Here is a 27768-nt window from a genome sequence, read left to right as displayed (position 1 = left end):
GTTCAGCTTCCCCTCTGGCAGGCCTGCAGCCTTATTTATTACACACCGAAGTATAAAACCACCACGCCGGCTGCAGCGCTCGTCTCCAGCCCTGGCACTTGCCCGAGGAGACCACGGCGCCTGGAGCCCGGGCCGTCTTCTCCAGGAGGCTCCGTGGCTCTGCTGAGAATCATGCCGGGGCAGCTCATCTGTTGGCACCTGCTGGCTTTGCTTTTCCTCCCATTTTGCCTGTGTCAAGATGAATACATGGAGGTGAGCGGAAGAGCTAATAAAGTGGTGGCGAGGATAGTGCAAAGCCACCAGCAGACCGTCCATAGTGGCTCCAGGAGGGAGAAAGTGAGAGAGCGGAGCCATCCTAAAACGGGGACTGTGGATAATAACACTTCTGCAGACCTAAAATCCCTGAGACCAGATGAGCTACCGCACCCCGAGGTAGATGACCTAGCCCAGATCACCGAGTTCTGGGGCCAGGTACTCAGAGTTCTCTTCTAAGGATGTACTGTGAGTGCTTCGTGGGTGTGGCTGTGCCTGCGCTTCGTTTCAGCTGTGATTCTGAGGATGGGTGTTTCTGAGACGTTTGCTGAGCTGCGTGTGGGTCTCTTTCTGGGTGCTCTGTGCTGTGAGGGGGACTGTGGGTCTCTGTTAGAAAATCGGCAGAGGTAGCTGGGATGTGCTGGGATAGAGAGGGGGTGCAGTGGCGCCCCATCAGGAAGGACAGCAGGGGCCCTCAGCTCCCTGCTCGGCTGTGACTTGGTTTCTCTCTTCCATTGGTGTGGAAAGGAGGACACTGACCTGTGCAGATCACCCGATGGCCGTCCATGACCAGTTGCAGATCATAAGCGAGGTGCACTTTCTGAATCCTTGCCAGCAGGGAGAAGCTGCCCTTTGAGGTTTTTCACTTTGATCTGAGAATTTTCTGTGATGCTTTATGCCAGGCTTGTTGATCTGATTTATAGCATTCTAGGTTGCTACGTTTCTATGTTCAGCCTGTTTTAAAAGGAATCAAAGAGTTCAAACCAACGAAAAGACTGTATATTTAAAATGTAAACCTTATTGTATGATTTAATGCCTGATAATCACAGAGGACGTGGTTAATTTCTCTGAGTATAAGCTCAGCAATAAGGGAACATTTTTAACTCTTTTAGGGTAGTATGGGAGTGAGTTAATTTTCAGTGTAGTGAATGGCAAATTGGTGGAACTCAATTTTAAACATTAAGAACAGGAAGAAACAGATTTTTAAATGTCTTTAAAAAGTATTTTTTTTTAATTAAATTGAGGCATAATTGACACACAACATTATATCGGTTTCAGGTGAACAATATAAGGAAGAAACAGGTATTGACTTACTTTCTAAGTATCAACATGCTGAAATCAGATGAAAGGGCAAGGAGAGCTCCTTTGAATTATATGGTCTTTGAACAAATAGGTTTTAGTACAAGAGTTAACCACTTTGATGCATTTAAATAGGCCACAAAAAGGCACATGCTGTTGAAATCTAAACCCCTTCTACCACATGGAGACTGGTTATCTGATCAGACCGAGATCACACATAGAATCATCTGTAGATCTGGGACTAACCTGGGACTTCTACCCACACAATTCTGTGGGGCTGTGTCAAGAAAAAATTGCTTCTTGCCCTGGCTGATGTTGCTCAGTGGTTAGAGCATCGGCCTGAGGCCCAAAGGGTCGTGGGTTCAATTCCGGTCAAAGGCATGTACCTGGGTTGCGGGTTTCATCCCTGGCCTCCGTCACGGCACGTACGGAAGGCAACCTGAAGGTGTATCTCTTTCACATAGATGTTTCTCTTCCTCCCTCCCTCCCTCCCTCCCTCCCTCCCTCCCTCCCTCCCTCCCTCCCTCCCTCCCTCCTTCTCTCCCTCCCTCCTTCTCTCCCTCCCTCCCTCCCTCCCTCCCTCCTACTCTCTCTGAAAAATCAATGGAAAAATATCCTCAGGGGAGGATTTAAAAAAAAAAAATTGCTTCTTTAAGGAGCCACAGAAGAAATGATAACCTTTAAGTACAATCTCTTTTTGAAAGCCACTTTTAGAGATTGTCCTTTCATCTGACAATCTTTTGGCTAAAGGGTGATTGATGCTAAGTTGTGTTTTCCATAGTGGTGGAGATATTTTCACTTTGTCCAAGCCTTGATCTGGACTTTCTATTTCAGTGGATGGGATCTTTGCTGGATCCTTCCTGGCAGTGTGAGCCCCTGGCAGCAGCAGAAAGCAGATGTGGACTGTCATCAGTCATTATTTCTTGGCAACCAACACCCAGCAGGCCACTGAAATCCAAATTAATTTCCACTCCACCCCACCTTCTAGTCCCCCTAGGCATCTAGTATGCTGACATCAGACACTGAAATCCAAATTAGTTTCCACTCCACCCCACCTCTAGTCCCCCTAGGCATCTAGTATGCTGACATCAGAGGAGCAGGCAAGAAGCCACTTTCAGGCTGTTTTTGAAGTCAGGGAGCTTTAAAACACCCCTGGTTTCCTAAAGTATTTCCAAACAAACCCCTAACAGAAGATGCTGAGGAGGTTCAGTCATTGATATTCTAGACATTTTCAAAACAACTTTTCTGCCAATGGATATGGAGTCCACAATGAATTTAGGATTGAACTGTGTTCTTCCTCTGCACCCCACTTCCCCCTCCCCTCTTCTTTTATTTTAATTCTCCCTTCTCCTCATTCATTCTTTCACCAGTCATTTCCTGTGCTTCTCCTGGGTGCCAAGCTTTAGGATGGGTATAAACATGCCCAAGCTCCTATCTCTGATCAGTTCTGAAGGGTTCTAGTGGGAATAAATGAACAGACAACTAAATACCATGTGACCAAGTCAATGCACAAAAAGCAGATGGGGAAAAAGTGTCAGAGTGGCTGTGGACACTGAGCTGGATCTCAAAGATGAGACAAAAGGATGGCTATCCATGGACAAGGTGGAAGGAAGACATGGGATGGTTTCAGGGCCAGGCTGGAGGATGCTGCTGGCCCCTTAAGGAGCTTAGATCTTACTTTGCCAGCAAGAGTTTTGTTTGTTCACAGCAGGACAGTGAGGTGATCATGTTTGGGCTCTAGAAATATGACTCTGCCCATAGGGCCCATGATGGATTGGAGTGTGCAGAAATGGGGGTGAGCAGACCCGGCCTCACAGTTCCTGGAGTTTTCTTCTCTGCAGCTCTTCATCGTTCACCTTTATTGGTCTCCCCTTCTCGTTCTGGACATCTCTCTCTCTCTCTCTCTCTCTCTCTCTCTCTCTCTCTCTCTCTCTCTCTTCCTACTTCCCCTCTCCTTCTTTCTCTTTCCTCTTACTGAGGTTAAAGAAGGAGCTATAGACTCCCTCTCCTAGAAGTTACTTACTAATGGTAGAGTTGAATTCTGAGTAGCTGCTCCTAGGCCTCCATCTACGAAATGGACAGAACTTGTCTTATAGACACCTTCCTCCCATATTGCAATTTGCATGTCCTTGGTGTTCAAATTTGACCTAATTGTGGGGAAAGGGTTGATAGACTTAAGAGGGTGATATACGGTAACTACCTAATTCTCCCTTACATAGGAGAAAGTGTCTTAACTAGCACATTCTGTCCATCTTATCCTAAGAGTCCATCAAAGGCCTCACAAACATTGCTCCATTTGACTGAACTTCAAAAGCCAGGCCAGAGGGAGGAACATGTGGTGAAATGTTGTAGCAGGGTTCTCAGGAGATGCCCAACTAGTAGTAACCAGTAACCTGTTTTGGTGGCAGCTCTATGCTCTCCAAGTACCCCAAGTAGCTTGGGCATGCACCCCAGTTCTAGTTAGCTCTGGTACTGAGCAACTCCATCTCCTGGACTTAATTTCTCTTGCCTAGATACTAGACTTTAAAAACAAAGTCTTTCTAAGTCATTATTTTAGGTTTTGGAAAATACTTTAGTATCTTTGTTTGCATCTTAGAGCTGGAAAAAAAATGCATGACCATCTTAATCTTCTAATTTAGTAGACAAGACAAAATATGTCTGGGGAAAAGTCACATGGAATTGAGATGGAAGTTCAGGTTCCAGTCCAGTTATCTTTCTGACATCCTTAACATCTCAGTATTCCAAGTCTATTCTTAAACAAATGGTTCCATGTGAGGATATTACCTCCTTCTACTCCCTTCCTCTCTAAAATCCATTATTGGCACTGGATTTCTTGGAGCTTAAGAGCTGTATTTTCACTTAGCAAGAGCATACTAGGAAATTACGGAATACTTACTTCTCAGATTGCATCTTTGGGTTAGAAGGTGGGGCAGTGCTGTGGTGTCTGACTTTTCAAGTGTCTGAAAGCCCTCATCTCAGATCAATTACTTTTGCTGATTTTATCTTTCTCCACCAGTTTTATAAAAGGTTTTCATGAATTCTCATATCTGTCCATAGTTGGGTCTGGTCCACTGAAGACTGGACTAAGAGTTAGCTCAAAATCGTAGCTCCTGATTACTCAAGACTTGGGCTCTGAGCTGTTGCAGCACTATGCCTGGACTACACAGGCTGTTCTGCATTTTCCCAGAATAGCTTGGTGGAAACCTTTAGGAAAAAGTGATGTCTAACTGTACAGCAATGTGAAGCCTTGATTCACTTTTCTGCTTGAATTTCTAATGATAGAGAAAACGTAAATTTTACTGTCTTTCTTCCTCCCTCTGTCTCTCCCTCCCTTTCTCCCTCTCTCTTCTTTTCTCATTCCCTCCCTCCTTTTTTATTTTTAATGAATCCCTTAGCAACAGTATGCTGTTTTCAAGAAACCACTGAATTACAATTGGTGTCTAGGAAAGTTTCCACAAGTATGTTGTATTATATAATTAAAAGGCAAGTTGCCAATTTAGGCGAGACTCCAAATTTTATAAGCCACTCTAACTCTTCTGCCAATCAACTTGCCCTAGATCTCTAGCTCTTTGAAATGAAAGCACAAATTTTAGAAATTTATCTTTATTTTATTTATTTATTTATTTTTTTAAATATATCTTTATTGATTTCAGAGAGAGGAAGGGAGAGGGAGAGAGAGAGAAACATCAATGATGAGAAAGTCATTGATCGGCTGCCTCCTGCAGAGCCCCAAATGGGGATCGAGTCTACAACCTGGGCATGTGCCCTGACCCAGAATTGAACCACGATCTCCTGGATCCTAGGTCATTGCTCAACCACGGACCCACACCTGGCCAGGCAATAAGCATTTAACTCAGTGCCATATTTGAATATATTTAGTATTCATTAAATATTTGTTCAAACAATATAATTACTTTAAATTTTGAAGTGGAATACAAAACAGAACATCATATTAAATATTTATTAAGAGAAAGTTAAAGTTGTTTCAAGATAAACAACTCTGACTTACTGCCATTGATATTAATATTCATCAACCAAAGTTTAATTTTTTAAAAATACTTTTGAGTGGCTTCTCAAGTGAAACCAAGCTTAGAATGAAATATTTCATGAAAATTTATTGGACTAATGAATACTTAATTTCCTTGATTTCCTAAGGTAATTTAAGTGTGCTGTGGCTGTGTGTGAAAAGCTAGAGTTACAATTGAGAATTTATAAGAACTCTTAACCCAATATCATGAATATAGTCTTAATAACTATATGTAAAGTTGATAACTCTGTGGGGTTTTTTGAGGATTTTTATGAGTTTATTTGAGGCAAACTGATGACAATGCCAGGGAGCAAGATTAAACGGCCCAGAGATTAACAGATTTGCAGCTTCTTTTATGCATCTGAAATGAAGGAGGGGACATAAGGAAAACTGGAAAAAGCAAGGTGGGGACTGGATTACAGGATAGTTAACAAGATTATGTGCTTCCTTGAGAGTTAATGTCTTCTTCAAGGGATATTATTTCTGGTATTTCAAAGGTGTGTTAATCTAGATGCACAAGAACAATGGACAGAACTGGCTTAAAACCTTTCAATAAAGAGGTTTTAGGCCTGAGGGATGACTACCCACATGACCTGCCCAGTTAGGAATTTATGATCAAATCACTTTGTGAGGTTACTTTCCATAGAATGCTCCTCCCCTTCAAGCACAGTTCCCCCTTTTGGTCATAAATTAATCCAAAGTATGAATTGATGACCAACCTTTTGGTCAGACAGTGTGGTCTCACAGAGCTAGGAAGGCTAATTCCTAGGAAGTCTCAGTATCAGCGTTGTCTCGTTGACCACTGGGGATGGGCCAATGCCATAACCATGGTATTTGAGTTGAGGCCAAGTTTTTTTGTGTGTGTGTTTTGTTTTGTTTTTGCCAAAAGGAGAAAGGCCAATAAATGAAAGACAGTCAGGTCTTTTTCCAGAGAAAAAAAGCCACTCTGGAGCATTTCTATCCTGTGAACTGTTATGACCTGAGTTTTGCTTCTGCCTCATACTTCTGTATTTGGCATCTAGTATAACATTTACATAAACCATGAAAAAAAAAAAAGAGTATTAACAGTTATCTTATACAGGTTCAGTAAAAAGTTGGTAATTCTCATTTGAGGGTCATCTACTCAATCTAGCTACACCTGAGGCTCCCGGCAGTTGGCAAGGAAGGGGATGTTTCTGGACTTTCCTCTTTTGCTGTCATCTGTAGCAGCAAAAATGTTCTTCTCAGGAATGCTGCCCACCCCCACGCACACTCCTTTCCAAAAAGTATGTTTTTCTGCTGATTCTCTTGTTTCCTTTTCCTTTTGATCTTTGGTTCCCCTTAGCTACCCCTGACTCCTTGGCGACTGCCATCCCCACCCCACGCTGTCTTTTCTGATGTTATTGTGGGTTGTTTGCAGTTAAACTTACCTAGGGAACAAGGCTGGAGGAAATTTAAAAGTCCTAATTACCCTGCTCTGAAGCTTCTCTTCGTATCTTTTTAAAGTCTCCATCCCCTGGAGGACTGCCCCCAGACTGCAGCAAGTGTTGCCATGGAGATTACAGCTTCCGAGGCTACCAAGGACCTCCTGGACCTCCTGGCCCCCCTGGCATTCCGGGTAAGGATGCCCTGTGCACGCCCAATTGCAGACTATGCCAAAATAGGAGGCAGGGGCGAACCCAAATAATCTGAGACTGCTTGTGTATCATCCAAAGCGTATACATGGAAAATCCAGAAGGGAGTTGGGTAAACAGAGTTTACAGAGACAGTTTAGGTGGAACAGTATAACCTCTTTAATATTCATTATCCATGCCATCGGAAGCATGGAGTATGGAGCTACCTGGTCTTAATGGGGACATACTCTTGTTTCAGCGTCTCTGCCAGTGTGGTACACTATCTCTAACGTTCAGGGCATTTATGAAGTGAGGGTGTGAAGGAGAGGCGAGTTTACTGGTCTGGGTTACAGGCATCTCCATGGTGCCACTCACTGAGCTCCCCATCCTTTTGTCAGATTCTCACTTCAGGTCAATTTCCCTTCCCCTGGCCTCTCACGTTCAGCTGTATCTCAGTTGACTTTTATGCCCCTCTTGGGCTCATGGGAGCATTTTTCTCTCTCCTGCACATGTGGTGGCATGGGGAATGCTGTAGAGATCCATTGAGCCCCTCTAGACCCACCATTCCGCCATCCCTACTCTGCTGAGTGGCGTCCCAGGCGTGTGGGGTTTGGATGACTTGCTAGTTTCCTGGGCCAGCCAAGGAAAGGTTAGCCCAGGTGCCCTCTATCCGAGAACTTACAGATCCATCTGGGGTTTAATCGTCTTCCTTCTCTCCAGGTCAGTCCCTGGGGGTTGGACCTTTTCTCAGGGTTTGGCAAAAGTCCTCTTGCTCTTCCCTGATCTACCCCATTGATGCTAATCTTCATCAAATGGTGTTTAATTTTTAAACTCTGATTGAGTGTCTTCTCGAATGTAACCAAATTTAAGATGAAAAAATGCCTCCTTAGACTTTAACCTGTGATTCCTGGCTTGGAATCAATGTCATTGACCACCAAGGGCAGCAGGCAGCAGGTGCAGTGGTTAGAGGTGGGAGATGTTCAGACCCTTCTCAAATCTTCTCAGGTGGAAACTCTTCTGAGGTGACGGGACAGGCTGGCCTTATCTAAATGTTCCTGTCAGGAACAGTTTTGTCATTAGCTCACTAACCTGTAAACACATTCAAAGTTCATCCATCTGGAAGGATTACAAACCTGCTGATACCTGACCAAAGGTAGCAGGCAGAGTAAACAGCAAAAGGGCCTGCAATTCAACAAATATAAAAAGAAAAGAGGTATAGAGATTGTTCCATAGTGGCAAAATAAAACGAAGAGCTGAAATTGTTATCTAATTCTTGCTTTTAAAATTATTCTAATTTTTAAGAATATATATGTTTTTATTGATTTTAAGAGAGAGAGGCTGGGAGAGGGAGATAGAGAAATATCAGTCAGCTGCTGCCCCCTGCATGCCGCCTACTGGGGATCCGGCCGTGCCCTGGGCATGTGCCCTGACCAGGAATCCAACCTCTTAGTGCACGGACGACTCTCAAAGGGCTGAGCCGCACCAGCCAGGGCAAAATTATTCTAATTTTTTATTAGTAATTTTACTTTCCTCCCAGTAATAAAAGTAGTATGTGTCCTTTGTTTCTACAAAAAAGCTTCAAAAAAAAAAAAAAAAAAAGCCCCAGAAAAATATGTAGAATGACACAAAACTGACTCATGTCCCGTCCATTTAGAGAAAAAAAAATCACTGTAAATATTTTTTTAATGTAATTTGTTCCAGTCTTTTTCCCCCCTTCGGATATAACATACACACACACATATGCATGATATATATCCACATGCACATGTACTATCATGCTCTCTCTATTGATTTATAACCTTTTAATCTAAAATATAGTGTTATTAATGTCATTAAATATTTTTATTCATCATTCTTTTTTATGACTATATAACATCATTTCTCGATGGTATCATTTCTTTTTAAAGTGAGCCCTTCCAGCCCTGGTGGACATTTAGGTGGTTTCTCATCTTTGCTGTTGTGAAGGATGCTCTGATCACCGCCCTTCCACACGATTTTTCATCTAACTCTTGCTCTATGAGAAAAACAGGCTCTGTAGCCTTACGGGTATCCAAGGCTGTTTTTGGGGTCCCATCTAAAGGAGATCCCACTGATGGTGCCTCCACGGCTGTATCTGGGATTGTTTCCAACGGGCCCCTTTTACAATTAAGTTTGTACATTTGGGGGGGGAGTTGTATAGAAATAGATGGTGAGTGTGCGTGACGCGGCTTTCTCATGGGACGCTGTCTGGTTGTTTAAGGAAACCATGGAAACAACGGCAATAACGGAGCCACTGGTCATGAAGGGGCCAAGGGTGAGAAAGGAGACAAGGGCGACCTGGGGCCGCGAGGGGAGCGGGGGCAGCATGGCCCCAAAGGCGAAAAGGGCTACCCGGGGATCCCGCCGGAACTGCAGGTAAACCGTGCTCGGCGTGTCCCAGGCGGCTCTGAGCTGTGCGGGCGCAGGGCAGGGTCAGAGGGCCCAGGGCTCCGGGCCGGGCACGGGGGCGCGCCCGAGGGTGCCCATCTCCAGCAGGGGGCGCCCGCGCGGGGTCCGCGACCGTTCTCAGGGAGGACAGGGGCGTTTGAAGGGGGCACTCAGCACCCTCACGCCAGACGCACAGCAAGCCCCGATCAGCTCCTCTCCCGTTTCCGAAGGAGAAGATGTGCCAGGTAAAAAGGGTTTTGGCCACTTAAATACGTAAACTTCTGGATACATAAAATACTATAAGTAGACACTCGAACATTCCATTTATTTATTTATTTTGTTACATTTACATATTTAAATTACACATTAATATACAAATATTGCTTTCTAGCAACTCTGATTTTATGGCACAATTTTTATTTAAATGTTTCTTATTAGTATCTTTATCACTGGAGACATTTAATTTTGAGTTATCTACCTACAGCTTTTCAGACTAGATCATATTTATTTTATCTTAAAGTTTTTAAATCCATTTATGATGTTATAATTGGACATTTTATCCCAAGCTCAAGTACCCATTTATCTGGTTTTTTTTCTCTTTTAGATGATCTTCAAAATTTTTGTTGCCAATAACCTCTAAAACTTGAAAATATAAAGTTAGGTTACCAAGAAAATTATTAAATCTGGATTAATATTTTTTTTTTTGTCTAATTTTTTTTAATGGAATGCTTCACTAATTTGCATGTCACCCTTGCCTCCAGGCCATGCTAATCTTCTCTGTATCATTCTAAATTTGTTTTTACTATATGCACTGCTGAAGCGAGCACTTGGCTAATATTTTTTAAACTGAGTCTTCCAATTTGAAGATTGAAAGTTAAAATTTTTTATTAAAGTTTTTTTCAGCTGGTATGTCTTCCTGAAACAGCAACTTGTGGTTAAAATAAAGTAATTGAGGGAACATACTGTAATATGAGATATTTTTAAAGAACTAGAATATAAAGCAACTCTTGTCTGGAAGATCAATGGGGAAAAACTTTGCCTTTCATTTGGGCATAAATAGTGGTTGTTTGACTAGAGATGAATTCCATCATTTTTCTGGGCTTTATAAACTAAGAGGTCCTGTGTATTACTCTAACTGCTTTTGTGGTTTTGTAACTTTTTAATGAATGCTGCTCAATAATTTTAGCAACCTGGGAGCCATGTGCCAGTATAAATTTACAAAGAAAAGGAGACAGATGCCACTTGGCCAGGTTAAAGGGTACCTAATAAGATGAATGATAAATATGCTCAAAGCCAACTCTAAACTTGTAAGTGGTTACACCCTGGCTAAGGGCTTCTCAGATGTTTAATATGCTGATGTAAGATTTCACCCAAATTTTCCCAGTGTGATTTGATAATAGAATTTGAACATTTCAAACAGCACTTTAAGTTCTAACCTTCCTTGAAACACACTGTTAGTACTGTTATGATCATTTTAATGGCTACATAGCATAAAAATGTTAGAATTACCATGATTTCTTTAATTCATTCTCCATAGATTAATGTTTAAGTGCTTTCCCATCTTGCTGTTACAAATAGAGCTGAAATAAACTTATTTGTATAAAAACCTACTTCTTAAAATAAATTGTCTGTCAACTAGCCGCCAACTCTTTCTTTAGATTGCATTCATGGCTTCCCTGGCGACTCACTTCAGCAATCAGAACAGCGGGATCATCTTCAGCAGCGTTGAGACCAACATCGGCAACTTCTTTGATGTCATGACTGGAAGATTTGGGGCCCCGGTATCAGGTGAGATGTAAAAATGAATGAATGATTGAATTAATCCTTAGTGTCTGACTTGTGTTAAGAAATCTGGCAAGAAGGGGTACATTGTCTGCAGAATATTTTAAAACTATAATGAAACCAATGAAAAGTCAGTTAGATTTTTATTATCATCACAAGCCAGCAGTTCTAAACAATGTCAGTGATAAAATACTCCCCTGTAGGGGGATTCTCTCCAGACCTGGACCCCTCCCAGTGCACCCTAGCACACCACCGGCTAACTTCTTTAAGGATTCCAACCATGCCTTGTTTGCTTTGTTTTTAACTTTTCTTTGCCTTCTGTATCTCTTATTTTCTGTATCTCTTATTTTCTGTAATCTTTGGGTGCTCTTTATTTTCATGTCATGTTTCTTTCTATTTCTCTCCCTCATGTTCTTAATTGTGCCTTCTTTTTGCTTCTTCCAATTTCTTGTCTTGTTTCTATGCTGCTTTAAAAAAAAAATTTTTTATGTCTTACATTAGTCATGATGTTGCAGGTTTTAGTTCCCCCTCTCTCTGGACATTTCTACCATGAGTTCTTGCATTCTGTTCCATATTGTTCCTTCAGAGAGATATTTTTTTCACTAATATATTTGAAACTCACGATGGGATAGCTGGTTACGGTTTTCCATCTACCACATAACGTTTCCTCTTGGTGAGTATTCTTCACCTATTGGTAATATTTGCTGTGCTTTTCTAGCTTATAAAATTAACTGATGGTTGAAGGAGCCGGGCTTTCCCAGGCCCACTCCCTGTAAGCAGCTGCTTCTCGGTGAGGAGGGTGTCCGCAGCAGCTCCCAGGCTCGGTAACTCAGGGGCTCCCTGCCCTGCTATCAGGGCACTCAGTGTTTGGGGGGGTTTTGGCCCCTCTGTGTATCTTCCTGTGTGGTCACCCTTCCTCGGCCTCCCCAGACTGTGCTGGGTCTAGGAAGGCTTCTAAAACCAGCCTCGCACGTGCCACTTCTTATTTTTGCTGGCAGGCCCTGAGATCTGCCGCTGCAGGACTGCCTTCCACACCTTCTGTACTTTATTTATAACTTTTGCTTCATCTCAGCCCTGCTCACAGGGGGCTTCTCTTCATCATCTGTACTCCAGAGTGGCCCTTCTCCATCAGGGAGTGTGTTTTTCTTGGCACCATTTGAGATCTGCTGCTACGCAGCCTCCTCAAAACTCCCTGCCCCACCCCGCTGTCCCCTCCATGTGACTCTGCCTGCTATCAGTGATATTTGACAAGTATTTAAAGTTTATTGTGTGTGCTGTTTTGGTGGGATTTTTTTAATCTCTTGGTTTTGCAGGAAATGGATATTTTTAGGTGTCTTTTTTCAATTCTTTTTGTTTCTCTGTATGGTATCCAGAAGGAAAATTCTGATGGCTGCAGAGACCACATTAGATTTGTTGCAAATGCTTTTAATGTGTGCCTTAATTTATTCTTCCACCCAGCTAAAGTCAGAACTGAACTGCCATATCTTGAAGTGATAGAGCAATCGTTCATCATGCTTCAATCTGCTTTACAATTTCTTTTGTCATTTTTCTGCTCTGAAGGTTTATATTATAATTTTCCCGTAACTATTTTGTTAAGCACTATCTATGCCACAGTTTGTAGAAATGCCTAGATAAGCTCAGTCAATGGTTCCATTGTTTTCAATGGCTTTGTAATTGAATCTCAAGGAGTTAGTAGTTTTTTTAGAACTCTTTTGGGCTGGATGTAATTCTGATAATAGCAACTATCATTTAACTCCCACTTTACTTTTAACCTCATTCAATAGATTGCAAAATAACCATTTTATACTTTTCATCTTCGGGAGTGAAGAGGCAAATAAGGTTGATTTTGGCAATTACAGTAACACAAAGACCCCAAAACCACAGTACAAGTGTGTTCTCTGAGGAAACACCATGTGTGGAGATAATATATACTCACTTTTGTATTTCCGACTCTAGGAATTTTATTATTCACCATCTGGTTTCTTAGTCTGCTCTTTCTAAAATGCTTCTGCAATCTATTTATTCTAGTAGTCATCTTTTTTTTTTCAATGCAAACAAATATATTTTCCTGTCCTTTGATTCCAGCTTTATCTTTTTGAGGCATTGAAAATTGCTGTTTGTGTGTGTGTCTAGTAAGTTTTTTAAAATGTAAAACACTGCACACATATACATTACTTTCTTTGAGTCCTTTAATTTTTCTGTCTTTACTTTTCATCTATGGACTATCTAGGCATATGAATGAACATGATTGGTTTTTATACTATTTCCTTTATTCCTAGCGCACTGAGTATGCAAGCCTGGCACTAAATGAAGCATAATCATACTTCTATATTTGTCAACTTGACTCAGAAGCAGGTGGACCAGCATAGTACCTGCATAACTTCTATCTTACTTGCTTGCACCTTTGGAAAAGAGCATAAAACTGTGCAGTGCTTTTTGTAGATGTTTCTGAGTTTTTCTCTTACAGAGCCTGCTATGGCCTGAATGTTTGTATCCCGCCAAGATTCATACATTGAGAACCTAATGCCCAAATTGATGGTATTAGGAGGTAGGGCCTTTGGGATGTGAGTAGACCATGAATAGAATTAGTGCCTTTAGAAAAGAGGCCCTGCAGAGCTCCCTAGCCCCTTCTCCCATAAGAGGTTACAACCAGAAGTCTGTGACTTGGAAGAGGGCTCTCATCTGACTATGCCAGCACTGTGGTTTCAGACTCCCAACCTCTAGACTATGAGAAATAAATTTCTATTGTTTATAAGCTACTCAGTCTGTGGTATTTTATTATAGCAGCTCAAACAAACTGAGATGAGGCCATTAGTTGAAAAACGTAGCACTGAAATCAATAAGAGCTTGATGATTGATATTCATTCATCTTTCCAAAATGCACTCTCAAATCCAAGATCCTTTGGAGCTGAGATTTTCCTTTTCTCTCATCTCTCTATTATTGGATTCTTCTTAATCATCCAGTAAAGGTATTGTCTGTCTACACTGGCATTTTGAATGTATCAGGTTACATTAAGTTGCTTTCAATTAGGAGCCCTAAAATCTTACAAGAAAACTCGTATCTTTTAAAATATGTTGTCCGGCTTAAAGATGGTGGCAGACGAGTGGAAGCTACACTGACGCTCTCCCAGGACCAAACTGGAATGACAACTAAAATATTAAAAAGCCACCCTGAATAATCTACTGCAACTGAAGACGAGCTGGAGAGCACCCCCATAACCAAGGAGGAAAAGTGGAGACCACACAGAGACTGGTAGGAAGTGTGGAGGTGCAAGAGGGCTGGCTGGGCCCCACAGGCAGCAGCTGAAGGTCAAGAGGGATATCTCAGCTGTGGGGGGTTCCCACTGAGGACTCTGGGGCCTAAACCCCAGGCTGGGCTTCCCAGCCCAGAGCACCAGAACTGAGAAAAGTGCCCACATACCATCTGGCTGTGAAAAGCAGCAGGGTTTCTGTCTGCCAGGGAGAGACAGCTGGAAATGCAGGTACCCTCGTAAAGGGCCAACACACAGTTTCTTGTGCAGCCACTCACCTTGGGCTCCAGCAGAGGGAGGGCAGGGTGGACTAGAGCTGTGTAAGGAGAATCTGGGGTTGTGTAGGCTCTGGAGATAGAGATCAGAGGGCACCCCTCCAGATTCCTGGGCTGAGTCATTCCCCCAGACTGTGGAGGATATCTTTCTCAGGCAGACATTTTGCTGCTTTTGCCCGACGAGGGCAGCAATTGACCCACCCTGCTGGAAAGCCTCTTGCCCTAGGAGTTTCTATAGCCTGAGGCTCATTAAGAGAATCAGATTAATCAGCCTGCAGCCAGAGGCAGACCTCAGGGTGCTTTGAGTCTTTGCCTGAACTGCTTCTGGCCCCAGGCCTTAGAAAAGCAGGCTTTGGTGTGCATCTTGCTCCTGTCCAAACGCACCCAGCCCCAGCAGGGGAGACCTCAAGCTGAGGGTTGTTGATAGCTCCAAACAGGGTTCTCAGGGATAGTCACAAACTGACATTGGCCTGCACTAGAGACCCTCCAAAAAGACTGAGAGTCCTAGCAGACCTACCTAATACAAAGAACCAAATCCAAATAGGCAGCCAAAATGGGGACACCAAAAAACAAGCCCCAAATGAAAGAACAAAAGATGTCTCCAGAAAAAGGGCTAAATGAAATGGAGATAAGCAATCTGCCAGATACAGAGTTCAGAATACTGATCACAAGGATGCTCAACAGCATGAAAAAAGATATGGAAACTATGAAGGAAATGAAGAATGACATAGCAGAAATAAATAATACCTTGGAAGAAATAAACAGCAGATTAGAGAAAGGTGAGGATCAGATCAGCAAATTAGAAGAGAGGGTAGAAAAAAATTACTCAATCAGAGACTCAAAAAGAAAAAAAAACAATTAAACAGGGACAGTCTAAGGGAGCTGTGGGACAACATGAAACATAACATTCACATTATAGGAGTGCCAGAGGAGGTTGAAAGTAAGCAAGGGTTAGAGAACCTGTTTGAAGAAATAATGGAAGAAAACTTCCCTAAACCTGGTCAAGGAAAAAGTCACACAAATTCAAGAGGCACAGAGAATCCCAAGCAAGAAGAATCCAAAGAGGCCCACACCCAAACATATAATTAAAATGCCAAGAATTCAAGACAAAGAGAGAATCTTAAAGGAAGCTAGAGAAAAGGAATCTGTTACCTACAAAGGCGCCCCCATAAGGCTGTCAGTTGACTTCTCATCAGAAACTCGACAGGCCAGAGGGAATGGCATGAAGTATTCAAGGTAATGAAAAACAAGGATCTGAAACCAAGACTACTCTATCCAGCAAAATTATCATTCAAGAGAAATCATGAAATAAAGAGCTTACCAGACCAAAAAAGGCTAAAGGAGCTAACTACCACCAAACCAGCATTACAGGAAATGTTAAAGGGACTGCTGTAATTAGAAGTAGAAATAAAGAGAATGAGAAACATAGGTATAAAGAATTAAAATGGCAATAGATAAGTATCTATCAAGAATAACCTTAAATGTAAATGGATTAAATGCCCCAATAAAAAGATATAGGGTGGCTGAATGGATAAGAAAGCATGACCCACATGTAGGCTGTCTACAAGAGACCCACCTCAGAACAAAGGACTCATACAGGATGAGAGTGAAGGGATGGGAAAAATTTTTCCATGCAATTGGAAATGAAAAAAAAACTGGGGTAACAATACTCATATCGGACAAAAGAGACTTCAAAATGAAGACCATAAAGAAAGATAAGAAAGGTCAATACATAATACTAAAGGGATCAATCCAACAAGAGGCTATACCCCTGATAAACATGTATGCACCCAATATAGGAGCACAAATTTATTTAAAAACTTCTAGAGGACTTTAAGGGAGAGATTGACAGCAATTCAGTCATACTAGGGGACTTTAACACCCCACTGACTTTACTGGATAGATCTTCCAGACAAAAAATCAACAAGGAAACAGTGACCCTAAATGACACACTAGTTCAAATGGGCTTAATTGGCATTTACAGAACATCCCACCCCAAAGCTGCAGAATATACATTCCTCTCAAGTGCACATGGGACATTCTCAAAGATAGACCACATGTTAGGAAACAAAACAAGTCTCTACAAGTTCAAGAAGATTGAAATCATTTCAAGCATCTTCTTGGACCACAATGGCATGAAATTAGAAATCAACTACAATAAAAACACTAAAAAACATTCAAACACATGGAGGCTAAAAAGCATGCTTTTAAACAATGAGTGAGTTACCAAGAGATCAAGAAAGAAATAAAAACTTCCTGGAAACAAATGAAAATGAACACACAACAACTCCAAATCTATGGGACACAATGAAAGCAGACCTGAGAGGGAAGTTGACAGCACTACAGGCCTACCTCAAAAAACAAGAAAAACTTCTAATAGATTCTCTAACCCTACAACTTAAAAACTTAGAAAGAGAACAACAAGAAAAGCCCAGAGTAAGTAGAAGGAAGGAAATAATAAAAATCAGAGCAGAAATAAATGACATAGAGACTAAAAAAAAATACAAAAGATCAATGAAACCTAGAGCTGGTTCTTTGAAAAGATAAACAAAGATTGATGAACCTTTAGCCAGACTCATCAAGAAACAAAGAGAGAGGACCCAAATAAACAAAATCAGAAATGAAAGAGGTGAAATAACAACTGACTCAACAAAAATACAAAGGATTGTAAGAAAATACTATGAACAACTATACTCTACCAAATTGGGCAACCTGGATGAAATGGACAAATTCCTAGGAAAATACAACCTTCTAAAACTCAATCAGGAAGAGTCAGAAAACTTGAATAGGCTGTTAATTTCTGATGAAGTTGAAGCAGTAATCAAAGGGCTCCCAGCACACAAAAGCCCTGGCCCAGATGGCTTCACAGGGGAGTTTTACCAAACATTCAAAGAAGAACTAACACCTATTCTCCTATTTCAAAAAATCCAAGAGGAAGGAACACTTCCAAGCTTTTTTTACAAGGCCAGCATTAGTCTAATTCCAACACCAGATAAAGACACTACAAAGAACGAGAATTATAGGCCAATATCCCTGATGAACATAGATGCTAAAATCCTCAACAAAATATTAGCAAATCGGATCCAGCAATATATTAAAAAGATCACACACCATGACCAAGTGGAATTTATTCCAGGGATGCAAGGCTGGTACCATATTTGCAAATCAATAAAAGTGATACATCACATAAACAAATTGAAAGATAAAAATCCCATGATCATATCAATAGATACAGAAAAAGCATTTGATACAATCCAACACCCATTTTTTATAAAAACTCTCAGCAAAGTGGGAATAGAGGGATCATACCTCAACACAGTAAAGGCCATATATGACAAACCTACAGCCAACATCATACTCAGTGGGCAAAAACTAAAACCATTTCCCCTAAGAACAGGAACAAGACAGGGGTATCCAGTTTCACCACTTTTATTCAACATAGTATTAGACGTCCTAGCCACAGCAATCAGACAAGAAAATATAAAAGGCATTCAAATTGGAAAGGAGGAAGTAGAACTGTCATTATTTGCAGATGACATGATATTGTACTTAGAAAATCCTAAAGACTCCACCAAAGACCTACTAGATTTAATAAATGAATTCAGCAAGGTAGCAGGATAAAAAATTCACACCCAGAAATCGATGGCATTTTTATACACCAATAATGTACTCTCAGAAAGAGAAACTAAAAAAAGAAAAAAAAAATCCCATTTACCATTGCAACTAAAAAAATAGGCTACCTAGGAATAAACTTAACCAAAGATGTGAAAGACCTGTACTCAGAAAACTATAGAACACTGAAAAAAGAAATAGAGGAAGATATAAACAAGTGGAAGAATATACCGTGTTCATGGATTGGAAGAATTAACATCATTAAAATGTCCATACTACCCAAAGCAATCTATAAATTCAATGCAATCTCTATTAAAATACCAACAGCATGTTTCACAGATCTAGAACAAACACTTCGAAAATTTATATGGAACCAAAAAAGACCCCAAATAGCCATGGCAATCTTGAGAAAGAGGAACAAAGTTAGAGGGATCACAATACCAGATATCAAGTTATACTACAAAGCCACTATAATCAAAACAGCCTAGTACTGGCACAAGAACAGACATATAAATCAGTGGAACAGAACAGGGAACTCAGAAATTGACTCTCTTTACAATGGAGTAAAGACAGTCTCTTCAATAAATGATGTTGAGCAAATTGGACAAGTACTTGTGAAAAAATGAAACTAGACCACCAACTTACATGATACACAAAAATAAACTCAAAATGGTTGAAAGACTTAAATGTAAGATGTGAAACCAGAAAAATCCTCGAAGAAAACATAGGCAGCAAAATCTCAGGCATCTCTCATAGCACTATGTTTGCTGATACATCTCCTAGAGCAAGAGAAACAAAGAAAAAAAATAAACAAATGGGACTGTGTCAAAATAAAAAGCTTCTGCACAGCAAAAGAAACAATCAACAAAATGAAAAGGGAGCCCACTGTATGGGAAAACACATTTCCAATGACACATCTGATAAAAGGCTAATATCCAAAATATATAAGGAACTCATACAACTTAACAAAAGAAAGACAAACAATCCAATTTAAAAATGGGTAAATGACCTAAATAGACACTGCTCCAAAGAGGACATACAGATGGCCAAGAGACATATGAAAAAATGCTCAACGTCTCTAATCATCAGAGATGCAAATTAAAACCACAATGAGGTATCACTTCACACCTGTCAGAATGGCTCCATCAACAAATCAATGAACGACATGTGCTGGCGAGGGTGTGGAGAAAAGGGCCCCCTAGTGCACTGCTGGTGGGAATGCAGACTGGGGCAGCCACTATGGAAAGCAGTATGCAGTTTCCTCAAAAGATTAAAAATTGACCTGCCATTTGGCCCAGTGATCCCACTTCTAAGAATATATCCTAAGAAACCCGGAAACACCAATCAGAAAGAACTTATGGACCTCTATGTTCATAGCAGCACAATTCACAATAGCTAAGATCTGGAAACAGCCCAAGTGCCCATCAGCAGATGAGTGGATAAAAAAGCTGTGGCACATTTACACCATGGAATACTCTGCAGCTGTAAAAAGAAGGGTCTCTTATCCTTTGGCACAGCATGGAGGGAACTGGAGAGTATTATGCAAAGGAAAATAAGCCAGTCAGAGAAAGACAAGTACCACATGATCTCACTTATATGTGGAATATAATAAACAAAATAAACTGATGAAAAAAATGGATCCAGAGACATAAAAGCATGGAACAGACTGAGGGATCTCAGAGGGAAGGTGAGGATGGAGGAGTGGGTGGGGAGAGATTAATCAAAGAACTTATATGTTTATATGCATAACCCATGGACACAGACATTGGTATGGGGAAGGCCTGGGGGTAGGATGGACATGGGGTGGAGGGAATCAATGGGGGTAAAAAATGGACATCTGTAATATTTTCAACAATAAAGATTTTAAAAAATAAATAAAATAAAATATGTTGGCCTTTTTCAAATGAGGAGGATTCATATTTTTGGTAGTAAGGTTATGCTGCTGAGGCAAAGTTGCATCTTTCTGTTTATTGTACATAATTTCACCTACTTACAATGTCTAACATAAAAAATTGTTGGAATTACTTCTTTTTTATTTTATTTCTTTTTAAAAGTAACACTTTATTAAATTTATTGGGGTAACAATGGTTAATATGAACATTTAGGTTTCAGGTGTGGGTTTCTGTGTTACAGGATCTGTATATTGCTCTATGTGCCCACCACCCAAAGTCATATCTTCTCCCATCACCATATATTAAGACCCCCTTCACACCACCACCCCGCCCTCCTCCACCACATTGCTGTCTGTGTCTATGAGTTTCAGTTTTAATCCCACATGTGAGTGAAATCATATGGTTCTCAGCTTTTTCTGACTGACTTATTTCATCCAACATAACATTTTTAAGGTCCATCCATGTTGTTGCAAATGGCAATATCTCATCCTTTCTCGTGGCTGAGTAGTATTCCACTGTGTACACATCCCACATCTTCTTTATCCAGTCCTCTCTTAGGATACTTTGGTTGTTTCCATGTCTTGGCCATTGTGAATAGAACTGCAATGAACACAGGGGTGCATATATCTTTGCAAATACACGTTTTCAAGTTTTTCGGGTATATACCCAGGAGAGGGATTGCTGGGTCGTATGGTAGCTCTACTCTTAATTTATTGAGGAATCGCCAGAGTGCTTTCCATAGTGGCTGTGCCAGTCTACATTCCCACCAGCAATGAATGAGGGTTCCCTTTTCTCCACAACCTCTCCAACACTTGTTATTGCTTGTCTTGATAATAGCCCTTCTAACAGGTATGAGGTGGTGTTTCATTGTAGTTTTGATTTGCATTTCTCTAATTGCTAGTGAGATTGAACATCTTTTCATATATCTATTGGCTGTTCGTATGTCTTCTTGGGAGAGGTGTCTGTTCAGGTCCCCTGCCCACTTTTTGATTGGGTTGGTTGTTTGGTGTTGAGTTGAATGAGTTCTTTATATATTTTGGAAACTAAACCTTTGTAGAAGCTACTGTTTGCAAATATCATCTCCCATCTGGTTGGCTGCCTGCTTGTCTTGCTGTCAATTTCTTTTGCTGTGCAGAAGCTTTTTAGTTTGATATAGTTCCATTCATTTATTTTTGCCTTTCCTTCCCTTGCCTTTGGGGTCAAGTTCGTAAAATGTTCTGTACTACCAAGGTCCTTAAGTTTGGTACCTATGTTTTCTTCTATGTAACTTATTATTTGAAGTATTTCTTTAGAGCTGATGAACATTTATCTATGCTACAGTATTTCTTACCTCTGTATAAATCTGTGGCACATATACTCATTCACTGTGCTGTTTGTTACACTGGCTTATTTTGCTGGGCCACAGAGGGCCATGTGTTTATCATGCAGGGCTCTGTACCTTGTCCATGTGAGTCCTGAGGTGCTTATTGATAATAGTTAATCTGTACGTAGGAACAGCAGGGATTTTGCCTTAAACACTTGGTCATGGACACAAGGAGGGAGTTAGATGCAGCCAAAATGAGGCCAACTCTTTCCTTTAAAGAGTTTGTAATATTATTAGGGACACGCACTATACACATTGAGAAAATCTCAAAAAAATGTAAAGCAGTTTGAAGGTAAGAGCAGATAAAGGGGCACTAATACAAATAAGGGCCGAGAGAAATCTACATACCACACAGAATATCAACAAAAGAATTGCAAAGTCATGTGGCGTATCTCCCTGCTGTCTCATGGTCCTCAATGTACCACTTATTAATATCAATGTGACTAAATGCCTGCCTTTTTCAGGTGTATATTTCTTCACCTTCAGCATGATGAAGCACGAGGACGTTGAGGAAGTGTATGTGTACCTCATGCACAACGGCAACACAGTCTTCAGCATGTACAGGTGGGTGGTCTTCTCTACCACAGGTAACATCCACACCACTATTTGCTCAAAGGATGGCCAACGCCAGGGTGCCATACAGGAATCAATAAAGCCTGGCGTGACCCCTGCCATCACTGAGAGCTCCCATACACCAGTATATAGCCAGATTATTACTAACTGGGAAGAAATAAACCTGATGAACTTGAGCATAAACAGGTTAAGAGGCCTTGAGCTAATTACTAGCAACACTCTCCATAACTAATAATTTGTATTCTTTTCTTAACTCATTATTTCTTTCCTTCCCTCTCCTTTTCTCCTGCCGTCTTACTCTCCCACCCCCTCTGCTTGGAGTTTAGCCCCTTAGACGGCCCTGTCTACCATCCCTGTGGGCTGGTGGGTGAATTGAGAGTTGGGAGTAGGTTCTTCTCTTTTGGCTATGCTGTTGCTCTGATATTTACCAAGCAACCTGGCACTAGGGCTCTTTGGGGGGAAATTTTATTTTAAAAAGAAATATTTCAACTTGCTCTGATGTAAGTTTAGGGTGTGGGAAAGAGGCAGAGAGCAAACATCTTCCCCATAATTGAGTTGGTGGTACGTTACCTATGGAAAACTTTGGGGCTGTCATCATTTCCCTGTTACTTTTGATGATTTGTGAGGATTGCCATGTTTTCTTCTGGAGCTGGGCCTCCAGTAGGAGGATGCATTTGAGATGCCAAAAGAGAAAAAGATGAGTCAGGTAGGCGAAGGTGCTGCAACAGAGAGATGCAGCATAGAGTGGCTCAGACATCCTAGAACTCTGTTCTTGAGCAGTTCAGTGTTGGGGGAAGTACAAGGCAGAGAGGAAGGAGGAGGGGACTGTGAGGTTGGGAGAACAGGTGGGGCTCTGCCCAGTTGTTGAACATGCAGTCTGGTGGACATTCTGACTTCTATAAAACGGACTTCCAAATTCTTGCTGGTAATGGTCTTTGCCACAGTCAGAAGCTTGTGGAAATTTCTATGCATCAGGCATTCTATTCAGAGAACTTTGCCACATTTCCCCCACCTAACTTCACTCAACCAATGACAGCAAAGAAATGTCAGTAGCTCCTATGGAAGAGGGGACGTGAAGTCTGGTGAACAGCTGGCCTTCTCTGCCCCTCTGGCTACGAAGTATCCGTTGGACCCTTCTTTCCAGACTTATAATACATGTCTCCCCATCTCTGCCCCCATGGGAAGTACCATAGACTGCAGTTCATGCATCCAGCCCAGAGCCCAGAATCTCAGAGGATGAGCAGTCCTTTTCTTCAAGACTTTCTCTAGGCTATTTTTCTCTTTGGCCCCTGATTCTGTCCTCTGGGAGGGTCTTCCTTGTTTATTTGTCTCCATGGCCACATCTAAAGGGTGAATAGGTTCTCCTTGGGCAACTTTCACAGCCCACTTTCTGCTGGTGCAAATTCAAAGGCTAAGAGAATTTAGTTGAACATCTCAAACTCTTCTTAGGCCAGGTTTGTTCTTTTTGGGGTAATACCATTTTCTCAGGAACTTAGCAGATTTTTTAATCTATTTTGCAACCAGTCAGTTATATGTGTTAATGAACCACATTCGATGTTATTTTATTGACAGATACAGTTTTTCAGCTTGTTATTTCCTTGATTTCTTGTCATTACACCTTTCTCTCTCAACTTAATAGTGGCTACTAGAAGACCTTAAAAAACAATAGGGTTCCCTTTTCTGCTCAGCCTTGCCAATGCTTGTTATTTCCTGTCTTTTTGATAATAGCCATTCTAATGGGTATGAGGTGATATCTCATTATAGTTTTGATTTTCTCTTATCTGATGAATTAATGAAGTTGAGCATCTTTTCATGTACCCATTGGCCATCTGTATGTCTTCATTAGAAAAATGTTTGTTCAGATTCTCTTCCCATTTTTAATCAGATTGTTTGTGTGTGTTTTTTCTTTTTGCTATTAAATTGTATGAGTTTTAAATACATATTTTGGATATTAGCCCTTTATCAAACACATGATTTGCAAATATTTTCTCCCACTTAGTAGGCTGTCTTTTCATTTGTTGATGGTTTTCTTTGCTGTGCAGAAACATTTTAGTTTGATGCAGTCCCACTTGTTTATTTTTGCTTCTGTTGCCTTTGCTTTTGGCTTCAGATTCCAAAAATTATCTCCAAGACTGATGTCAAGGAGCTCACCACCTATGTTTCCTTCTAGTTTTATGGTTTCAGGCCTTGCATTCAAGTCTTTCATTCATTTCGAGTTAATTTTTGTACAGGGTATAAAATAGGGATCCAGTTTCATTCATTTGCATGTGGCTGTCCAGTCTTCACAACACTGTTTATTAAAGAGACTGTCCCACAAAGACAGTACTGTTAACCCACCAGATTTTGTCACAGGCTGTGTGTCTATTTGACTGAATGAGAAGTCTTAATAGGCCAATATCAGCATATCTCTGTTCTTTCTGGTATAAAGCACTTGGCTTTTCCAACCCTGTTAGGCCCCAACATTCTAGACTCTTTCTGCTTTCTCTATCTACCTCCAACATGTTAAGTTAGTTCTTGTGTGAGATCACATATGCTTGAAACATCTTTCTAAAAGAAGCAAAGAATATTTTGGCTTTTTCAATTCCTTCCTTTCTTAATGGTTAATCTTGGTAGGCATTAGGCCTACCTTCCAAGTTATCACATGTTTTCTCAAAGGTTTTGCCACAGCTTAACATGGGTCTCCAGTTTCAAGCCCACAATATTTCTTTACCCCTCTCTGCCTGGCCATGAGTCAATGCAACGTACAGATGGTCCCTGACTTACAAGGATTCGACTTACACTTTTTCTGCTTTAAGAATGTGTGAAAGCCATACGCATTCAGTAGAAACCATACTTCAAATTTCATGCTGCTGGGCAGCGACAGGAGCCACAGCTCTCAGTCACATGATCATGAGGGTAAATAAGAGATACTCTACAATGTATTCATTGTGTTAGATGATTTTGCCCAAATGTAGGCCAATGTAAGTGTTTTGAACATGTTTAAAGTAGGCTAGGCTACACTATGATGTTCAGTAGGTTTGGTGTATTAAATATGGTTTGACTTATGGTATGTCAAATTATGATGGATTTGGACATAATCTCATTGTAAATCAAGGAGCATCTGTATTTTGTTTGGGTTATGGCAGCCCTCTCTCTAGTACCAAATTCTGAATTAGTTAGGGTAGACTAAACTATTGTAACATTGGCCCAGTGTAAAGGCTTGAACATAGTAGAAATTCCTTTTCTTCTCATGGAACAGCCCAGAGTGGTTGTTCCAGGTTGTGGCAGATGACAGAGAGTTTTCCTCTATATAGTCTTCAAGAACTCAGGCTTCAGCAAACAACTTCTAAGGTCATCCTGGTCATTGTCATTAGCATCTTACACAATCATAATGGGGAAGGATCAAAGAGGAGTGTTTGTGAGAGCTGCATTGGTCATTTTGATAAGTGGCACACATGGCATTTCTGTTCACGTATCATTTAAAGAACTTACAGGATTATGCCTGAATGCATGACAGCTGAGAGAGGAGGGGAGGGCGGATTTTGGTAAAGAGCAGGCTGTCCGCTGCAAAGATTAAGTAGTTGGTACCTTTTTTTCTTTTCAGCTATGAAACCAAGGGGAAATCAGATACATCCAGCAACCATGCAGTGCTGAAACTGGCCAAAGGAGATGAGGTTTGGCTGCGAATGGGCAATGGCGCTCTTCATGGGGACCACCAACGATTCTCTACATTTGCAGGCTTCCTGCTCTTTGAAACTAAGTAAATATATGAATAGACCAGCTCCACTATGGGGAAGACTTGATCTAAGCTGGCATTGTTATGATCTGAGGGATATTAGAGTTGAGGCTCTACATGTTGTATTTTTTTTTTAAATGTGTTAGTTACATTGCTAATAATACAGACACAGCAATAATGTGGGTTGACTCAGGGGCTCAGAAGAAGAAAACACAAAACAGTTTTCCCAAGTAGCCTTGACTAATACACGCACCACCTTTATCATTCTGCCCTAGGCACCTAAAAGAGAATTCCCCTCCTGACCCAGGTTGGAAATAACTGTTCCCATCAGAGGGGTCATTTGAGAAGAGTTTTGGCGGCTCTGTTTTTAATTTAATAGCAGCTTTCAGGAACCCCTGAGGTTCTGGGTCCATCATTATAACTTTTCAGCAAATGGGATGCAGTGATTAAGATAGAGCCGGGGCAAGAACAGGGGCACTTGCCAGGACCGAGGTACCAGAAACATTTGTAAAGCCTAGACTGGGAAGTAACACTTTGATCCAGTGGGTCAACATTCATGAATATAGTATAGATATTTTTTAGTAATTCCTGATAGCTTTTAGATAACAAAAGTATTCACAATGCCCACAAATAATCAACTCATCCTTTTATTATTATTATTATTTTTTAAAATAAGGATGCTACTGTAAGTAAATCCTAACTTATAATTGTTTGTATTTTTCTAAATAGAATTTTCTCATGACCCAGAATTGGGTTGACTAGATCTGGTTAATTAGGTTTACTCTTTTCCACTGTATTTTTTAGATTACAATAGATCTTTGTTGACGGTGACCTGCTGGTAAGTTTAGGTCCACAGTGTACAGACAGAATCACCTTTTCTCTGAATTTGGAAATTGCCCTAATAAACTTTATACACACTGACAAGTCATGTTGAAGGAGCTGCAGACTCAGTTATACACAGACAAACTAATTGATACAAAATATAAGGGCATTCCACTTAGGAGACATACAATAAAATCTCTTAACCTTCTTAAAATAAAAATGATATGATATTTTAAATTACCGTGTTTAACCAATATTCACAGAGCAGCTGTGCCACTTGACTTTTGCCTATCCCTTGCCTCAAAATCTATTCTCCAAGGATTAAATTAGTCACCAAAGCAATATTCATGATAGTGCACCATAGATACTATCTGAAGATAATACTCAAAGAGAGTACCTAAAACTGGTTTATTCTAAGCAAAGGAAGTATCACTGGAATATGTGTTTACCCTGATATTGACATATTTAAAATGCACTGGAGAGATGCTGTCTGACAAATATCATATAATGAATTCCCTAATAAGTGGTGAGCCCTTAATTTGTTTTCTGTTACAATTTAATTTCCACAGAGGCCTGTAAATTATGGGTTTACTGGTATTGATTACCCCCCCCCACCCCGCCCATAGCTGGAAGCAGAGAAAATTAATTAGCACCGCCCTATTAGTTAACAGTGCATTTCATGCTCAGTTCAGCCTGTGATCCTTCTCTCTCTGTTTGCAAATATTTGTAAACTCTTCCTGAATCCACATGCAATGCTATTTAAAAGTGAATGGATATTAGCTAAAATATGCTTCACTGGTAATATTTTCATGATTTTGTATATGTCCCCCATTCCTCCCCCCTCCCCCCAGAGCCAGTGGGGTCATGGGGTTGAAGTTTACTATTACCAAATGTCAAAAATACCCGTAAAAGTGCACTGGCAATAGATATTTGGATGTTGCATGCTGTCTAAGGAACTCCATAGCTAAAGAACATACAGTACAAGTAAAGTGCCCAGAGGACGATGTTGGCCTTGGCTTTAGATCAAACTGAGGCTAGAAAAAAGTAATAAGCATCATGTGAATAATAAACACATCTTTGTTAAATGTGCTGTTTTATAATGATCTTAATAAAGTTGAATAGTCAT

General features: G+C 40.8%; 1 protein-coding gene across 2 annotated transcripts; it reads left to right on the top strand.

Moving 5' to 3' along the window:
- Positions 1-27768, top strand: C1QTNF3 (C1q and TNF related 3). Of its 2 annotated transcripts, none has more exons than XM_081132633.1 (6): positions 1-471; positions 6845-6956; positions 9191-9345; positions 11016-11145; positions 21997-22096; positions 25689-27768. In XM_081132633.1, exons 1-6 carry the CDS (start codon positions 172-174, stop codon positions 25846-25848), a joined length of 957 nt encoding a protein of 318 aa, XP_080988759.1. In that variant the 5' UTR covers positions 1-171; the 3' UTR covers positions 25849-27768. The 2 variants fall into 2 exon arrangements, with proteins under 2 accessions (XP_080988759.1, XP_080988758.1); XM_081132632.1 differs by having other exon boundaries at positions 47-252; positions 25689-27767.

The sequence above is a fragment of the Miniopterus schreibersii genome (genome assembly GCF_964146895.1).
Source record: "Miniopterus schreibersii genome assembly, chromosome: 3".
Classification (NCBI taxonomy): Eukaryota; Metazoa; Chordata; class Mammalia; order Chiroptera; family Miniopteridae; genus Miniopterus; species Miniopterus schreibersii.
The sequence above is the reverse complement of the archived record's forward strand: the minus strand, read 5'-3'. Positions and strand labels throughout refer to the sequence as shown.

Excerpts from the sequence above, each read along its gene's own strand:
- C1QTNF3 (XM_081132633.1), top strand. The coding sequence starts at position 172 with ATGCCGGGGCAGCTCATCTGTTGGCACCTGCTGGCTTTGCTTTTCCTC. Across the intron at positions 9,346-11,015 it reads GGATCCCGCCGGAACTGCAG|ATTGCATTCATGGCTTCCCT; the intron begins GTAAACCGTGCT and ends CTCTTTCTTTAG. Across the intron at positions 22,097-25,688 it reads ACAGTCTTCAGCATGTACAG|CTATGAAACCAAGGGGAAAT; the intron begins GTGGGTGGTCTT and ends TTTTCTTTTCAG.